At 40.4% G+C, this 19,337-nt stretch overlaps 1 protein-coding gene across 7 annotated transcripts in view; it reads right to left on the reverse strand.

Moving 5' to 3' along the window:
• The window catches only part of LOC308408256 (glutamate receptor 3), a 108,494-nt gene that overhangs the window by 32,283 nt on the left and 56,874 nt on the right, over positions 1-19,337 (reverse strand). For all 7 annotated transcript variants that reach the window (XR_013973773.1, XR_013973774.1, XR_013973775.1 and 4 more), the window contains exons 4-8: positions 17,411-17,598; positions 2,925-2,978; positions 1,737-1,898; positions 847-1,014; positions 368-472 (exon numbers count right to left, since the gene is read on the reverse strand). Coding sequence is in view for 4 of the 7 variants with exons in the window: in XM_080900431.1 (XP_080756557.1) it covers positions 368-472; positions 847-1,014; positions 1,737-1,898; positions 2,925-2,978; positions 17,411-17,598 (677 nt within the window). In the remaining 3 variants the exon portion in view is untranslated. The remainder of the gene's footprint in view (positions 1-367; positions 473-846; positions 1,015-1,736; positions 1,899-2,924; positions 2,979-17,410; positions 17,599-19,337) is intronic.

Below are 19,337 nucleotides of genomic sequence, written 5' to 3' on the forward strand. Positions count from 1 at the left end.
TACCTAACAGAGGTGGAGAAAGGCAATCAGCATTACTCTCTGCTGTCCTCTCAGCCCTGCTGGTCCCACCTGGCCCTCAGTACTTTAATAAATGGCAGTACAGGCTTGCTTGAAAATGTTTTCCACTTCTGCACAATCATGCATTAGTCTCTAAATGGCTCGAGGCAACATGTGACCAACAGTCACTGAGTTTTGTTCTTTTAGAGCCGAGAAATAAATCATTTATAAATTACACTTTGGCCAGATTCCATGATTTTGATGTGTGCCAGCTGTTAGATTTTTTAAAGAGAGAGATGAAATGTTTTTTGTTTTTTTGATCAGGTCTGTACGTCACATTTGATAGATGACAGCCACCGGCCTCTCTTACCTTCCTCGGCCCACCTGTTTTCATTTCGTAAACATCTATGGTGTAATTGGTCCTGCGGCCATAGTTGTCAAACTGGATGTTCCCAGTCATCCCCTGTACTTGGACCTAATGGGCAGACAGAAAGACACAGTGGAATGTGCAGTAGTTATAACCCAGGTTGCATACTGTAGCTGGCATTAAGGTACTTGGAGTCCACGGAGCTACTGAAGTGCATGCTGTCTGTTAATCAAATGATGAACTGGATACGCTTTAATAAAAGATGTAGTTTTATGGTAATGAGGGCCTGGATTTTTGAGTGAGCTCTGTGCAGAGATATCTGCAGGCAGAGGGAGGAGAATAGCTCTACACTCTCTTCCCTTCTCTCTGTCACTTTCCATCTTTATCACTCTCTCACTTGCTATTTGTGCTTCGCTTCCTCCAGCCTTTTCTTTAGTTTTTAGCTTGCCACTCGCTTTCCATTTTCCCCGCCCCCACCCTACCGTTTTGAGAGCTCTCTCGATGTCTATGCCTTGGCTCCAAGGTACAGCGGGATTGGCTAGGCAGTCTCCGGCGCTGCCTCGACGAGAGACATCCACACGTTGGCGCCGCAGGTACCTGAAGGCCTCTGCTATCACCAGGATTGCATCGTGGGTCAAAGCTGAAGTGTACTGCACACAGACACACACGCAAGTCAAACAACAAAACAGCTAAAGACACGCTGAATTGGTGTGAGGTAAAAACAAATCAATAAAAAAAGACTGCTGCTTTTTTAATAAAGCTGTTAAAATGAGAAAATCCTGGTGTAATTTGTTCAGCCTATATGTTGCTCTCATGACTTGCATTTCAGCACTTGCCAGGCGGGTCAGTCTGGGCGGCGCTGGCGAAACCTCTGACAGCTTGCTCATGCTAAAAATAGCTAGATTAGATAGATTGGATTAGAAAAGCCAGGACTTCTCTAAGGGTCAGGACCTCTTTGAAAACTTTTTAGCGGGGAGAATTAAATAGAGAATTAATGCATGATTTTATCTCCCACGCACTTCCCTTCCAACTTCGCCTGACCTTTTCACCACGGAGGCTAGAGCCACTTGTTTGTTGACCAGCGCACCGTGACAAAATCTAATTAAATGCCATTCAAAATCCATTTCTTTCTTGATCATTGTTTAATTAGATGTAAATTGAAGCAGCAATATAACCTTGGCTTGCGCTGCCTATCAATATATCGATTGCTCTGAGGGATGCAACGCTAAGACAGAGGAAGCAAAGGGTGGGAAAGACAAGAGAATGACAAAGGCAAACAGAGGATGAGAGGAGAAGAACCAATAGACAGCACTTTAGAAAGGATGATCGTTGCACTCCGCATGCACAATGAAAGGCCTTGCAAGCATAGCACCTTCAGAGGGGCGTTTCGGGCCTCTGGGAATTCTCTTTCATCTAGCCGCTCCCAGCGCTGAATAAACTGCTGCACAATCGGGTTCTCAGGGTTGACTATCTGAAACCCTGAAATGTTGGCTCCACCGGCGAAGACTTTGTCCAGGCTCACATTAGAAAATCCCTGAGACGAGACAAAAGAGAAACGGGGGAGGATGAGACTCATGTAACTTGTTTTTCTTTGAGGTTTTTTAATATAACCCGGGGCAAAGCTCCACAAAATATTAGCAGCCATTCTGGCAGCGCGCAAGGTGCATTTTATTAAGGATCCTGTGCTGTCGGAGAGAGCAGCATGTGTTTGCAATTACACTGAAGCAAATGTTTCTCTTCACACTTTGCGGTGGAACCTGAATTCATTTTCACATACACAAGCAGCCAGAAGATACTTTAGAGTTTGTGTCATACCATGTAGAGTCTAAATTTTTTACTTGAACCAACTGGCCTAGTTTCATTCAGAAAGCCTTACCATGTTAAAAAACAACAACAAAAAAAGCCCCCCTAACACTTTTTAATGCATTTTAAAAACGTACGCTGCACCAGCTGCCTTTAAATTTCCTTCTTGACCCTGGAGCTATGACAGTTATTTCTTTTTATGGTCAAATCACTGTTTTTTAAGTGCAGAATTGTGTCATGTTGTGCAAGGACACGAGTCTGACTGCTGCATAATCACATCTTCTAAACTCGGAGAAATGGCAGCAGGAGATCAGCGAGTGAGAGCGGGGCCGGCCTTTCACTTAAAAACGCTCATGCTAATACCAAGGCTAAATGAACATTACATTCCCGAGAGTGAAGGGAAAAAAATATGGCTGCCCTCCAAGGATCGTTAAAAAGGTTAAATCCTGTTTATTTATTGCTAAGGATGCTCACTGATATTCAAATATGACTGTATACTGAAGCAAAATTGCAATGTAGTGTGACTGCTGGACTGTGATTTATAAAGCATGAGGCACAAACATTGAAAGCCTTATATATATATATATATGTAGAGAGAGAAAAAAACTATATACAGTCCTATATAAAAGCCTTTAATCCACTTATTGTCCATGCACATTTGCGCCCAAGGCTGAGACTTAGACTCCATGCAGAAAAAAAGCTGGTGTCCCCCTCCCCACACCCCCCACCCCAGGGGAGCAGCATAGTTATTACTCACAAGATTGGCCAGAATGTAGTGGTAACCACGGCTGTTCTTCCCCAGGGTTACAACCTATGGGAGAAAAACATCGATACAGTAAACCACCCATGAGATGAGAGTTAAGAGCCAGGGCTAATGTAAGTGACTACAGCAATCACAGTAAACGCGGCGGCATCCCGTGAGCACGCAGGATGCCGCCACAGACGTTTAAACAAAGCAGATCTTCTAAGGAATAACACGGAAGGGGCACTGTTGGGGGGGGGTTCATTAAAGAGGAATTGATAATGAGAGAGAAACAGCAGCAACGTGGAACATCCTTGATCGCTTTTAAGTCATTCACGGCGCTGGGACGTGAGTCCTCGGTAGCTGCTGGACAGAAGGTAGAAAGATGTTTCAAAAGAATTTGTAGCGAGAGAGTAAGATGTAGATCTCTCCCTGCTTTGAAAATATCACACCTTTGGAGCATAACAGCATGTTTCAACCCACACAGTTTGTCTGAAAATAGTAAGTGGTGTTCTAAGCCATTCCATCACTGTGGTACTAACCATATGCTGTCTTTTATTCTAGATTTTCTTCATCTTTTTTTTCTTTTTTGCTCTGGCCCTGCAGATAAATCCAATACTGAAACTCTAAACAGCTCTGGCTTGTCTGTGCATTACATGCTGGACAGGTTTTTTCAGTCGGACCTCGTGAGGTCTGTTATTTAGTTTGCAGTCTTATGCGGATGGACTTCTGAGTGGCTGCCATGCAGAAAACCTGTCAACCATGTCTCCGTTTTCATCTGCGCTCTACAAACAGAGCAACACAAGTTTACAGCAAAATCAGCATGTTTGCACATGTTCTGGCTCCGTTGCAAAAGCAAACTGTCAGTTTATCATCTGTTTGTGCATGCGTGTTCGGCTGGGGACGTTGGATATTTGTTACAGTGGGTCGTTTATGACATTCCCACAGAGCAGGAGAGAGTGATGCAAAGCACTCTTGCATCTACGCATTTTGGCACAAAAAAATGTCTTTGGGGAAAAAAAAAAGGGAAACAGTTTCTCCTGCTTTAAGTATAATTATAGCATCATTTTAACTAACCTATGTGCATGACCTATGTAGCGGTAGCAGTAGGAAATGATTGAACAACCTCCCTCGCTTGGACTGAGCATACTCAAAAATCAAACAGACCACTCGTCTCCTTGTGGACATTTGAAGGTTGCCCACGAAGGGAAGAGACATCTTTAGTGTTTTTCACAAACTCACAAAGCCTTTCACTCATGCCATCAAGCTGCTTGGGTGGGTCTGACAGCCTCCCCATCATTAAGGCTTTAAACTTCCACCACTGCTGAATGTCAGACAGACAAGAACAAACCAAAGAAAAGTGAAATAGAAACAAAGGGGAAGTGAGCTGATTATGATGCAGAAATAGCCAGAGACGACTGTTAGAATCCATCAATCTCCTTCTAATGATTAAGTGACACAAAGCTTCATGAAAATAGCTCTCTGCAACACTTTTACTGCAGTGAAATCACAGCGAGACAGATCAGGATAATTCTTCACGAGCCAATTTGGACTCTTTGCACTGCTGCATTTTCGCTGGACAAACCAAGTGGCTCCACTTTCCTTCACTGTGTGCTAACCTTGACTCTGGCCATAAGCCTCATCACACCTGCTCAGGAACTGGGCAAAGAAAGACCTCACCACCTGCCTGCAACCTAGAGCTCGCAGACAGTCTGGCAACGGCTACAAGAGGCAACCTTGGGATGGAGCACAGCGAGACATTGATGACAGAGACACACAGAACCTCCAGCCAGAGTACACAAACCTTTCCCCTCAACCTCTTTAATTAGGCAGACAGCAACACCCTCAGCTGCTCCAGGTGACATGGACAGATTTCGTTGTTAAATTAAACGTTCTTTTTAAAAGTCCTTTTGATATTGCAGAATTTATACACACAATACTTCAGCTCAGTGAAAGAGGATGTTCTGAAAGTTAATTTTATTATGACCACCTTTACTCTTCGTCTTCTTTTTTTTTAAATCCTGTGCTATCTGGGAGCTTTTACAAACAGAATTATGATAACACTGCTTTGCTGAACACATTTTGCTTTTCCAAAATCAGCTCTATAAATTCTCTATAGGCTCTTCTTGTTTAGGGTTTATCTGATTATTTCTTTATTTCTATTCATGTTATTTCAGTTATTACATTATATGTGGTATACAGTATAACAATGTCGAAGGCAGGAAAGGCTGGAGGAAAAATAAAAGGGAGGTGGTGGGGGGGGGACGTAATAGGGGGTTAGAGTACAAATAGAAATGCACAATGTTTCGCCAACTGCCACTGTGTGTGAAAATGCACAGGTACATACATCAGCAATCTTCTTTTGGTGTGTGTGTGTGTGTGTGACAGAGAGAGAAAGAAAGCGAGAGTGTGTCTTTGTTACGAAATATACTTGAAAATGAGGGTGGGAAGCCTCAATCAGGCCATTTGCAGCCCCCAAGAGTACTGAAGATGTAAGGCCACACTCTCAGGCCTCCCAGAACCGCTCAGTACCTGGCAGAGACCGCCCCCTGCTTCCCCGACATGGAAGAGATCCAAGCCACCCCAAATCACCAAGGGAGTGGGTTAATGACCATGTCAGCTTATCCAACCACACGCTCTGGGGGGTAGCAGCATCCAGTGGAGAGTGGTGGAGAGGGTGAACACCTCCCTTGATGACTACAGTGACATTAAAAACAAGGAGCAGGTCACCAGCCAGCAGAGGCACATGATGGGGTCTACCCACTGAGACCTACGTGACCCACAACCCTCTGTCTTGTTTCTTTATGTTGTTATGGGTTCTCAATAATGACACCGTTACTTGAAGAGAAGGCTTTTTATACTTTGGAGTGTGGATATCAGTCCAAAGTCTTGGGGCTGATCTGCACGCTGAGCCACAATAACAGCCATCTATTCAATTACAACTACAGTTGCTCCCTCACCTGGGCACCCCACCCCACCCTATGGGCCTGCGGGCACCCACGAGCCGCCAAGGCACAGACCAGAATTCCCAGTGTGGGCCAACCCATCTCACACAGCGAGTCTGCCAAAGGGGCACAGACCAACCCCACACCACACTGGTTAAATGCTTTCTCTAAATCTAAAGAGACAGCAGTGGTTTCTAATTTGTTGATAGAGCAATAGTTCATTATATTTGTTAGTCTACAACCACCTTTATTTTTCAGCCAGCTCTCTCCTAAGAAACCTTTCTTGTAATTTCTTTAAGTAGCCTTCAGTATTCAATCCATGTATGCTTTTACTAAGTTAGCGCTGTGTTTGGAATCATTGTCCTGCTGAAAAATGAAGAAAATTAGATGCTTTCCAGATGGTATTCCAAAATCCTTTTCAGGTTAAATGCTTTTTATCAATTTAACAAGATCTCTAACATCATTGGCTGAAATAAACCCCCAAACCATGACAGTACCTCCACTGTGTTTACGTATGGCTGTAGAAACTCACTGTTTATCTCCAGAGATCCTCTATATATATTGGTGAACTTATTAGTGTACATATTTTTTGAAACAAAAAAAAATTAAATGTAGATTTTTCACTCTATAAGACTTGTTGCCACTGATTTTTGGTCCAATTCAAACTTTTCTCCCTGTTCTGTCCTCTCCTAAAAATTTGCTTCCTCTCCTAAAACATTGTGTATCTATGGATAGTATGTCATGTAAAGATCAATAAAAAGCCAAATACCATTTCAGAATATTCAAAGGTTTCTATTAAAGATAAATAAAATGGTTCATAAAATTATAGCATCTAAGATAAACATAATGGTAAAAATTATTTTGAGGAGCCAAATGTGAAACTAAATATCACTTTATTGTTTTCAGCACAGATTTACATAAAAAGTGTAGGCAGGTGAAAGAGTTAACAATTGATTTAAATATATACATGTAAAAAAGAATTAATTTAACTAAATCCACCTACCAAATTCTGCAGATAGTTTTAACAAATAGGTTACAGTGTATTAATTAGTGAGTTTTAGAGGTGTTGGTAGATGATTTGCTGCTCAACTTTAATCAGGGCTAGCTCTTTCACCTGCCTACACTTTTTTATGTAGATCTGTGCTGAAAATAATATGGTGATATTTATTGTCACATTTGGCTCCTCAAAATATTTTCAACTGTTGTTTACCATTATTTTTAGCTGCTATGGTTAAACTGCTATCATTTTATGAACGGTTTTATTAATTTTATCTTTAATAGACACCTTGAAATATTTTAAAACTGTGGGGTTTATAATATTCTTTGGGTTTTTGATTATTATCTTTAGAGGATGTACTGTCCATACAAGCCCACTAGCCAATTATTCCATGTCCCAGTGACACTGAAGAGAAGTGTGCTTGGTGTGTCTCCCCCTTCAGTAATTCCTCTTTTTAGTACACTTTACCCCTTCCACATCGATCCACTAGCTGGTCCCACAGCCATTTGTTCTGCAGCTGAAAGAAAGCCTGCATTTTGCAGACTGCAGTTTTCTTTAAAGCCTGACAACTAGGGTGACCTTGACTTTACCCTCATCCAGTCTCTGCCTGCTTCAGACCTCCCAGACAGAGAGCCCTAAATGCAAAACTACACCTACACGTTTCTAATAAACATCTTCCTCCAAATTTGACCTTTCCAGTGCAGAGTTTGCCACACAACACACGAAGAGGCAGGAGGAAAATGATAGGCTCCCCAGAGTTTGTAAATATCATACCATTCACTGCGAGGCATATGAAAGACAAGCAAATAATGATGCAATAGTTTTTAGCCTCTCTCTGAACTATGGAAACCCAGAATCCAAAGCACCATTAAACTCATAGGGCTTCATAAAATTAATCTTTACTGAGTCTTCACAGTTTAACAGTTGGCTGATTATTCTTTAAATTTTAATTTTTAAGATTAGTGAAAAAAAAGTAATTGAATATCTTGTTTTGTTCAACTCGTTTTACCTCAAAGATATTCCACTAGAAAGAATACAAAGACAAACAATTTTGTTTGATTTAACAATCAATCACTATTAGAACGGAAGATAATTTTCCATCAGTCTACTAATCTATTTGCTGTAATTGTTACAGATCAGTGTTTTAGTAAGGAATGTCCAGGAAGAGGTTCAGTCGGCACAGCTTTCTTGCAAGGGTCAATGCTCCATCAAAAGGACATTTAACACCAATGATATGAAATCATTGGTGTTATTTGTGAGTTGTGTCATGTGTGATTTGTGCTTACATATATTTTGAAGTAATCTATATTTTTACTCTAAAGCCAAGGTCAGAAACAGGTATGTTTAAAGAAACAACAGTCTATGAATATTAATGCTTTCACTGCAACTCACTTTGAGTGATAATGGCTCCATCGCTGTGCTATGACTTATAATACTAAATGTCAGTCCTAGTAAGTCTCATACAGTGAAAGCTAAGATGTGTGTTTTCAGTCTCCCCTTTGGCTGCTGAGTTGACATTAGCTAACATTTAAAATTCATAGACTGAAAGGCTGCAGCTCATGGTGCTCAAGATGCTGATGTGATATGCCTAAAGGTGTTTTACTGTACGCTAATGTCAGATCTTTGTTTCTTGGTTTTTTGTTAGTCTGTTGTCACCAGAATGGACGCTCAAGACATTTCTTAAAGCAAAAATTTAAAAAAAAAGAAACAATATTTGTTTGTTTTTTTCAAGCTTCATACTGCTAACCTTAGTTTGGCTCTTTGCAAGCATCTGCACGGACAGCATGCTAACGCAAAGCTAGCCAAGAACCCAGAGTGATGTTAAAGTTGAGTTTTTGCCGACTCCAGCCCAGCAGTCAAAGTCTGATCTTCAACAGGTAACACAGGCAGTGATGAGCAGTCAGGTTTGTAGCCTCCATTTTTACCTGTTCATGTTTCTAAAGTAGAATTACTGTGGCGATCGCTTTGAAGTCTCTTTTCGACTGGTTTTCATTTGTTGGCTCTGTTCAAACATAAATACTAAAAGAAGGACCCCATGTGCGGTCTCATTAGGTCAGGGATTTGTGTTGGTGTGTAGGACTAAAGATTATACTGTTAACTGGTAATTATGAGACAGCGCCCTTTACGACATTTTATGGAGTAATAAGAAAGTAATGTAATCAGTGTTACTTTTAAGAAAACTGTGGGTGTAATAATTATATTTGTTGATTAACGACCCTAACACTGGTACTGAGCAGAGTTCTCAAAAGAATGGATTCTTGGACACTAATTGGTACTGAAATCTATTATTACATTAAATACCCATTAGCAAAAGTATTGATGGCAGCTAATTGCAAGAACAGTAGCACAGCAGCTTGGTGAATCAAGAGGGACACCCTGGGCTTCATGAAGAGTTTCATAAGGTCAGTAAAGCTCTTCTAAATAACATTCAATTTTTTTAACTTATCATATACAGGGAGTGCAGAATTATTAGGCAAGTTGTATTTTTGAGGAATAATTTTATTATTGAACAACAACCATGTTCTCAATGAACCCAAAAAACTCATTAATATCAAAGCTGAATGTTTTTGGAAGTAGTTTTTAGTTTGTTTTTAGTTTTAGCTATTTTAGGGGGATATCTGTGTGTGCAGGTGACTATTACTGTGCATAATTATTAGACAACTTAACAAAAAACAAATATATACCCATTTCAATTATTTATTTTTACCAGTGAAACCAATATAACATCTCCACATTCACAAATATACATTTCTGACATTCAAAAACAAAACAAAAACAAATCAGTGACCAATATAGCCACCTTTCTTTGCAAGGACACTCAAAAGCCTGCCATCCATGGATTCTGTCAGTGTTTTGATCTGTTCACCATCAACATTGCGTGCAGCAGCATTCACAGCCTCCCAGACACTGTTCAGAGAGGTGTACTGTTTTCCCTCCTTGTAAATCTCACATTTGATGATGGACCACAGGTTCTCAATGGGGTTCAGATCAGATGAACAAGGAGGCCATGTCATTAGTTTTTCTTCTTTTATACCCTTTCTTGCCAGCCACGCTGTGGAGTACTTGGACGCGTGTGATGGAGCATTGTCCTGCATGAAAATCATGTTTTTCTTGAAGGATGCAGACTTCTTCCTGTACCACTGCTTGAAGAAGGTGTCTTCCAGAAACTGGCAGTAGGACTGGGAGTTGAGCTTGACTCCATCCTCAACCCGAAAAGGCCCCACAAGCTCATCTTTGATGATACCAGCCCAAACCAGTACTCCACCTCCACCTTGCTGGCGTCTGAGTCGGACTGGAGCTCTCTGCCCTTTACCAATCCAGCCACGGGCCCATCCATCTAGCCCATCAAGACTCACTCTCATTTCATCAGTCCATAAAACCTTAGAAAAATCAGTCTTGAGATATTTCTTGGCCCAGTCTTGACGTTTCAGCTTGTGTGTCTTGTTCAGTGGTGGTCGTCTTTCAGCCTTTCTTACCTTGGCCATGTCTCTGAGTATTGCACACCTTATGCTCTTGGGCACTCCAGTGATGTTGCAGCTCTGAAATATGGCCAAACTGGTGGCAAGTGGCATCTTGGCAGCTGCACGCTTGACTTTTCTCAGTTCATGGGCAGTTATTTTGCGCCTTGGTTTTTTCACACGCTTCTTGCGACCCTGTTGACTATTTTGAATGAAACGCTTGATTGTTCGATGATCACGCTTCAGAAGCTTTGCAATTTTGAGACTGCTGCATCCCTCTGCAAGATATCTCACTATTTTTGACTTTTCTGAGCCTGTCAAGTCTTTCTTTTGACCCATTTTGCCAAAGGAAAGGACGTTGCCTAATAATTATGCACACCTGATATAGGGTGTTGATGTCATTAGACCACACCCCTTCTCATTACAGAGATGCACATCACCTAATATGCTTAATTGGTAGTAGGCTTTTGAGCCTATACAGCTTGGAGTAAGACAACATACATGAAGCGGATGATGTGGACAAAATACTCATTTGCCTAATAATTCTGCACTTCCTGTATGTTAACCTGGCCAGCCAAACGTTAGATGTTTAACTATTAGCAATAAACCACATTAACATTTTATAAGTTATAAAAGTATAAAAGTAGTCAGTAAAGTTCTTCAAATTAAAATTAAATTACTTAACTGTTATCATAGGGTGACCAAGTCCGGGTTTTCCTATAGGGCTATAGAGAACCCATATGTGTGACGTCATCCCCGAGCTGCTACTTTGTGAGTTGTTGTTCAGGGCTCACAGACGGGACAGACAGCGCACAGGAGCGCCTGGTGATGTTTGAAAGATGCCAAAGCGCAAATGCAGCTTTTCAGACGAACTGCAAAAGAAATTTCCCTCGTACCGTCCCGGTACTGGTAATTTTTCTTATACAGATGAGGCCTTACTTTTGTACCATTATTTAATTCCAGAGGTTTTTAAGTTAATTATTTGCCCTTGTTGACTTGTAAAAGCCTATATGACATTTTTTGTTTCACCATTCATTAACCGCACAGAGAAGGCATCGTTTACATATGTTAAAATTTTCGTTAAGCAAACAGTATTATTAAAGTTCTTCATGACTGGGCCAAGTGTCCTCTTATGCATTAACCTGCATTTTATAAGTTATCAATATAGGAGCAGCTAGCAACTTTGGCTAATTCACAAAATGTTAACATGGGAGCTAGGCAGCAAACATTATTTTCCTGGGTACTGGTTTGAAATTCTAGTGCACAGAAATATCAATCATTAGTGTTTTTTAAATATCACAACAATACAAAGTAGCAAACCGTCTTTGGCTAATTGAACATACAACTGTTTCCAATGCAAATTTTAACAAACTTTCTTGGCATAGTTTGACTATAGTTTAGAACTGTGTATGAAAATCCCTGTAATTCCTATTGAGCCCAATCAATTAAAGCTGAAAGTCTGAGCTTCAATAGCATCTTAATTGCTTAATTTCAAATCTATTGTGGTGGTGTACATGGCCAACATTGTGAAAAGTGTGGCACTGTCCGTTGTACATTTCTGGACTTCATTGTATAATCTTGCGACTGTAGAGATTCCTAAGTGTCCCACTTCAATTAGGATGGGGCAGAAGGCTGAATTTTAGTTTTATATGCTTTGATGTAAAAGGACTTTCGCCTTTTTCGAACTCCCATTTTTTACTTCAAGGCGCTTATAGAAGTGCTTTTAGTGGAGCACTCTCTAATTAACAGCAAATAGCGGCTGTGGCTGAGACGCTTTTCTTGGCGGCCGTGATATATGCCCCTGAAGTGTTGGCCTTCCCCCAAATGCGGAACGTTTTAGAAACACCTGACTCATATTCAAATGATTATGTCTATCATTGCGCTGAGATACAAGAACTACTTAGAGTTGATACCTTGGGAGGAAGAAATCATTGGAAACGTAGCAGAGACAGCCGTGTGCCAAAACTTTAAAGGAGAAAGATGGCTTACTCAGTTTTTATTGAAAATGAACGAGGCAATTTCACATGACTGATAAGGTGAAAGGGGCTCCTCTGGTTTATATATTGCAATATTATACACTGTATTCTCACACAGTTATAGCAACATGTTCAAATCTCACAGTCACAGCGCCCGGGTCTCAGCCTCTCATTCATTGGTTGAGTCAGCAGGTCACATTCTTTTTAATGATAACACTTTAATCCCATTTAATTCTATAATCACAGTTAATAAATGGCCCTCAACACCTAAGGTTGGTGTAAGGGATTTGAAAGCAGCACCTAGCTTTACATCAAGCAACATGGGGGCAACGAGCTGATGTTGAGATCAGAAGTGTCTTTTATATCAGTGGAGAGATTAGCTTGCTTTCTTAGCAGTTTTCTCAACGATGTGTAATCAAAGGGCGATGACTGCAAGAGAGGGATTAACGTGGTGTTTTACTTGTAACTCGGAGATTGCCAGAGTGCATTTATTCAGATTTGGTTTTTCCTCCCATTCTTTAATACCTTCACTCACATCCATGTTTGCCAGCATGTCACAATATGTCATCCCTGGGTTTTCACTGAGTCATCTGCAACATTGATTGAGACTCTTCTGTTTATTGCTGACAGCCTTCTTTTATATGCTGCTGGCGATCTGTCATCCATTCTCTCCCTCTCCCACTACTTCTTATCTCCCATGGTAAAACGTCCTACCCTTTTCTTAAATTCGATATCATGCAAAGACTTGAGATTCTATAATACATCGAACTGCTGGTTTTCTCAGAACTCTCTATTGGAGAGGGGAGAAACGGATGGACAATCTCCAGTTCTCCATGGGGAGGCAATGTGGCCACCCTTAATTCCTCTACAGGCAGCAAAATGTTGTTCTAACAAATCCCCAAATGCACCTACTTTTTTTCTTGCTCTTTCAGTGAATCCTTTTTGCTTTTTATTGTTTTTTTTTCCTGTATGAAAATGCAGCTTTGTGGCTGGCAGGGTGCTCACTGCCAGCCTGTCTTTGAACAGCTTGCTTGCCCTGGGCCTGTCCAAGATGCCATTGTCTGTCTGTGTGTGTGTGTGTTGTGTTTTTTTTAAATTTTATTATTTTGTTCTTTTCTTTCCTGTCTGCTTGCCCGCCTGTCTCTCTTTACACTAGTGATGAGCAAGTTGTTGCCTCTAAACAGACTCCAGTGCAGAAATCCCAGGAGAAGAGGCAGCCAGCAAGGAGCACAGAAACTGATACATGTACGAGCAATCTCACTGATGAATCAGATTAGGCATGACAACACATACAGTCAAGTAAACAAGCATACACTCAGAGGCTGCAATACATACACTCACTTTTAAAAGCCACCAGTGGTAGCAATACAGAGATGATCGCTGTTTGTTTACAGGGCTCCTTTAACGGTATAAATATTTTGGTTCATGTATGCTATCATAAACCTAGATGGTTCAATGAAACACATTGATTGGATATGTTTAGGAGAGCAGAGCTGGCAGAGGGTCTGATATTCTAGTCATAAGGAAAGATTTGCCATAGGGTTAATTTATCTGCAGTGCAGTATTGATGGAGAAGTCCTATAGACGATAAATCCTGAGTGGTTGTTACAGCATAAAATGATAATGGCCCGGGCGTAGCATTCTCCGCAGCATCTCAAAACAAATTTGTAGGGACGCTCAGTCAGCTCTCGTACGAGTAAACAAAACTTGGCCTGATGCAGCAGTATGCAAATACTTCTCTTATGAAGCTTTTACATCATGTCAAATGAAAAACGAAGGGAATAAAAGAAAGGTTCAGGTGGGTGGGTGGGCGCCAACCACAGAAGAGGCACATTCTGTTTTGTGTTTGTCTGTAGAAACCTCCATTTAAGAACATGGTAGGTGAACTAAAGCAAGCCAATTAATTGATTATGATTCTAGAAGGGAACCATGACCACTTAAATAACAATTTAATCATAGTAATTTGATCAAGAGAGAAGAGAAAGCCTTCTACCTTCTCAGCATATGTTCAGTTTTATTGCAAGGCTTCTTAAATCTTGTAAAAAGCACTCAGGATGACCTCGCTGTTGAAAAATGCTATATACAGAACCCACGCTTGCCTTGGCTTTTTATATAGTTAGCTATTCAGAAGAATAACATAAGAACGTTTTACTAGATGGTTATTCATCGTACAAAGAGTAGTGGTCTACAGTCTCCTCTAAATTACAAATTATTTTCTTTTAAAGGTAAACAGCTAACCTGCGTGTTTACTGTGCTTCTGTACAGCTAGTGGTAATACAATTTGCAAAGCTGATACCTGAATGGAACTGTGCACACAGAGATCTTTGACTTTCACATTATAACTGCTTCCCACGGCTGCTTTTCTTCAGACAATATGTTCTTACCACACCGATGAGTTATGCAAGCTAGCCCTGAACTGTAGTATATTTTACTACGGTATCTAGTTGTGAATGGCACAATATACTGTACCTGAAGTATCAAGTATGCATAATGACCGATTTTTAAAAACTTTGTTATGACTGTGCAATTGTAATTGTGATGCATTAGCATTTGAGCAGCAGTCTAATTACTTGATAGTTTATTTCGCTGTTCATTTATATTAAATGAAAAATTCTAAAATACAGAAAAGAAGTAACAATAACTATAAAAACACCCGAATATCTATTATATCTAATTTTATTTAAAAGTACAAAGTTAACACTTTTTTCAAGGTATTTTTTTTTTAAGTTTAGGGATGCATAAAATATCTGTACCATACTGACATTTGGAAGTTGAATAACTATACTAGATCGAACCAGCAGAGCGTTCACAGGCACTGTATCAAAAGCGGTGTTAATGAAGAGCAGCACAGAGGTTTCTCTTTCTGTGCAACAATTGTGCAAGCTCGTCACTTTCCCATTGCGATAACGACACTCCACGAACATCATTGTCTGCTTAAAGGAAGAAAAAAAAAAATCCATTCAGCAGTGGGATTACTCAGACTGAAATCATAAAACTAAGCCACCGAGCTGATTCCCATTTCCCCCAGCAATCAGCTAGCTGGATCTGCTCTGCGTCATGATCCTCTCTCAACAGGCACTGACCTTGATGGATTGGAGCAACATTATGACACGCAGACACCAGTGCCTGCACACCGGTTCTGTTCGAACTCAGCCACCAGTCTGCCACAGATTAAACTCTATCTGTCGACAATCATTGGTTAATAGAACTACTACAGCAGGTAGAAGCAGCGGGTTTTACCACATAGCAGACAGTGGGTGCCATTTTTGGCATGATTGCCCCCGTGGGAGACGGTCCATTCCTGTTTCAATGTATAATGGCCCGATAGGAGGCAGCTGCAGAGTGAAGTCCAGCAGCTTCCCTGAATGCCTCATGACTCATCTATATTGGCAGAGCTAGCTGGATTATTTCAATTAGCTCTAACAAAAAAACAATCCCACGCTGAGATTGTCACTGAAACAAGGGGCAAAACTGAGCACGCTGCTGCTTTGAAGGTTAGCTTCTGCAAAAGCTACATTTTTCCCCTCTTTGTAGAAAAAAAAAGCCAAGGCAGAAAAATGAATGATGATGATTATCGTCGCGTGTTGAGGAGGAAAGAGCTCAACATAAAAAAGAAAGAAAAAATCATTAACGGGAACAAAGACAGGAACAGAATAACATCAAACAGATTACTGCCCCGCATCCTTATTATTGTTTACAGGGAGAAAGCAATTAAAAACGCAACCATTAATATGCCTCACACGTGATGTGCAATGAGTGTTCTAAGCTTTTCTTAAAAGCTGAAGCATATTCCAGCACTTTGAACGGAAACGTATTTCGATATAGTCCCAGAATTGTAAAGGGAGGAAATTTGCAGTTCAAGAATTAAATTAGACACAGCAAATTATTACTAAAAGCTATTCTGTTTTAAACTATGACTCTGGGATCAAATTAGATTCATAAAAAACAAGTGAAACTAACAGTCATTGAGGGGATATTGTGAGGCAAAGAGAAGCCAATATCTAAATGAATGTTAACGAGCAGAATCCAATTCAGGAACTGATTGCCTTATAAGCAGGCGGCAGCAGGCAGGGGTGCAGGCTGGAGAGGAGCAAGCGAGCAGAGGAGATGCATGGCATAATAGCCACTCATCTATTCATGGTAATTGTGTTTCCCCTACTACAAGGACTGGTGGACCTTTCATTTTCTCCTCAGGCAATGGACGTGATAGAGGAACGGAGGGGTTTTGGGTTGTTAGGAGAGGATTAAAAGGGCTGCATCATCAGTGGTCTCTTCAAATGGCTGCTCACACTCAGACCTCTCGCTACCTTGGGCTCTTGGCCAGCTTCAATACACAAAGATTTTCAAACGAGACAGCATCAGACGTTGCAACCAAACAATGCCAAATAGGGCTCTTCAAATAGGCAGGGTTGCTGCTATGTCTCATAGGCCTTAGGTGATCCCAAACTGAGTGAGTATAGGAAAAAAGAAAGAAAAAAGAAAGAAGGTTTGGTTCCAAAATTAGCTATGGTGAGTCAAACGCATACTTAAAAAACACCAGTATTAGCAAAAACCTGAAAGTCTTAGATAATAAATTATAGACGGATTAAATGTTTCTTGATTTTATCACTTCACTGATAAAGTGGAGCTTTTTCTCTGCAACTGAAAAATAAATGTGTAAAAAAGGAACACATTAATTTAAACCTGATAAAAAAAAGAGCTAAGAGGACCTGCAGAGTTCTGGAGGTTAACGCTTTTTACGCTACACATCAGTCATTCGACACTGAAACATTGGCAGCACAAAGACACAAAGATATCCCGACTGTAAGTATTATAAACAAACTACAGAGACTACATTTCCCATAATGCTAGATGTTCTGTTAACCTAGCCTGACAAGTGCACAATTTTTATTACACATAATGATCTTGCCTCTCAGCCAAAGATAACTCAAAGCATGTATTTAGATGCAACTAGTGTTCAAGAAGACTGCTAAATAAACTTTGGTATATAATAAAATAAGTCCTTTTAATATCTGCTGTTTTAGTCTGCTACTACTGCAAGCGAAAAAAAAAGGACTTGAGGTAGAGTGTAAGTGTAGGCGGTGATATAATGAGCATGCCTATACACTGAGGCTCAGAGGCTCACCTGCTCTAATATAGTGTTGATCCTATCCACCTCGCAGTCAATCACATAGCGCTTCTCCTGCCTCCTGTCCATCTCCTCAATGATGCGCTTGAACTCGGCTGCGTCCGTTGTGCTGCTAACAGAGCGAGCGGTCACCTGCCAGTTGTTAGCGACTGCTGCCTCCATGATGGCCTGCAGTATGGAGAAACCTACAGGGAGAGAGAGAGTGAGAGCGCGTAACTCAGAGGATTAAACAAAAAAATCGACCAGCACACATCAAGAGTTATGCAGAGCCGAGTGGCTTCTAATTTATTCTGGAGAGGTTTTTGCTTGAATCCAGAGGTTAAAGGCCATCTCATTACAATCTAAAATAGCATTACAAAGTCTGCAAGCCCACTAAAATATTTTCTAGAGTCTAGACTTTGTGTGCCTGTGTGTATGTGTGTTTAATTCACATTTGCATATTGACAAGGCAGTATCATAATGAAGTGAAAGGACAGGAATCGTATCTCCATATTATTAAAAGATCAGTGGGTGATGTTATTGCACTTGGCATCAATTAAATTATGGCATTTAGCTCAGCCACATGTTAACTTTGACAGTGCGGTGAAACACATTGCAGCCTGTGTCTCCTTGGAGGATCCTGCCAACTCATTTTAAGATAAAGACAATGAAAGATTTATCCAAGCCAGTGGTAGCAAGTGATCATTATATTACTAGAAGAATGGAAAATGAGCCCTTCTAATGATTAATTCACACATGAAATATTTTCATTTAACAGAGTGCTCAGAAACACTATGGTCAAATCACATACCACACAATGAATAATGTAACCATATTTCTGGAGGGATAGATTGCATGTAGGACAAGCTGAAATAAAAATGGCTTAAATCGTCTCCAGTGTATAACAAATGGGCATGAACGTGATGAAGATTGTGAAAATCAAACATCATTAGGCCAAGCAGAATGCAGTCATAACATGTGCAATAAGCTTATTTTTCAAATTTTTTTATAATATTCACATGATCTGTCATGTGCGTAGCTGATACAGAAAGGGAAACAAGGAGAAAAAATAATCTTTCAGCAACAGCATGCCCTGGCAAACATGTAGACAAATATAGATTTTGTTTCTGTGCAACATCATCACAGCGATGTTGGGGGCAAAAAGTAACTCTTCAAGGCAGCGGAGCCAGGCTCCAAAGCAGAGACAAGGATGAAAAAAAAGATGGATGGGAAATGTTAAATAATCCAAGGGAATCATGTGCCTATGCTAAGAACAGAAGAGGAATATGAACCCAGACCACTAAATGAATTCCTGTCGGTCCTAAAGCCAGCAAGGTTCTTTACAGTGCTTGGACCCTTATTCTCAATATGGTTAATCCTTTGGACATATCCCAAACTTTAGCTTTTGTACACAAAGACAAACAACATAACTGTATGCACATCAGCATTCTCACATTACAAAGAATAAGTTCATTAATATAATTTATGGTCAGAATTACCGAGGCTTCTTGTATCATCAATAACAATCCCAGATTTAACTGACTATCACAGCTAGCTAACAGCCCATGTTGCTTCTTTTTATAATTAGTTAGTGTTTATTTTGTTGGCTTAAGTTTTGTTTTTGGTGCTATAAACATTAAAACATTATTGAATTGATTTGAACTCAATGCCTACAGTACCTTATGTCTGGTACAGCATGCTTACAGGAGTTATAGCAGGTCGAGAAGTATGCTAACCTGCTAACTTTCAAATTAGCTTCTGCACACAAAGACAAACAACATAACTGTATGGGCATAAGCATTCCCACCATTACAAAGAATAAGTTCATTGATATAATTTATGGTCAGAATTACCGAGGCTTTTTGCATCATCAATAACAATCCCAGATTTAGCTGACTGTCTCACAGCTAGCTAACAGTCCATTTAGCTTCTCTTTATAATTAGG

This window comes from Rhamphochromis sp. 'chilingali' (genome assembly GCF_963969265.1).
Source record: "Rhamphochromis sp. 'chilingali' genome assembly, chromosome: 13".
NCBI classification, from domain to species: Eukaryota; Metazoa; Chordata; class Actinopteri; order Cichliformes; family Cichlidae; genus Rhamphochromis; species Rhamphochromis sp. 'chilingali'.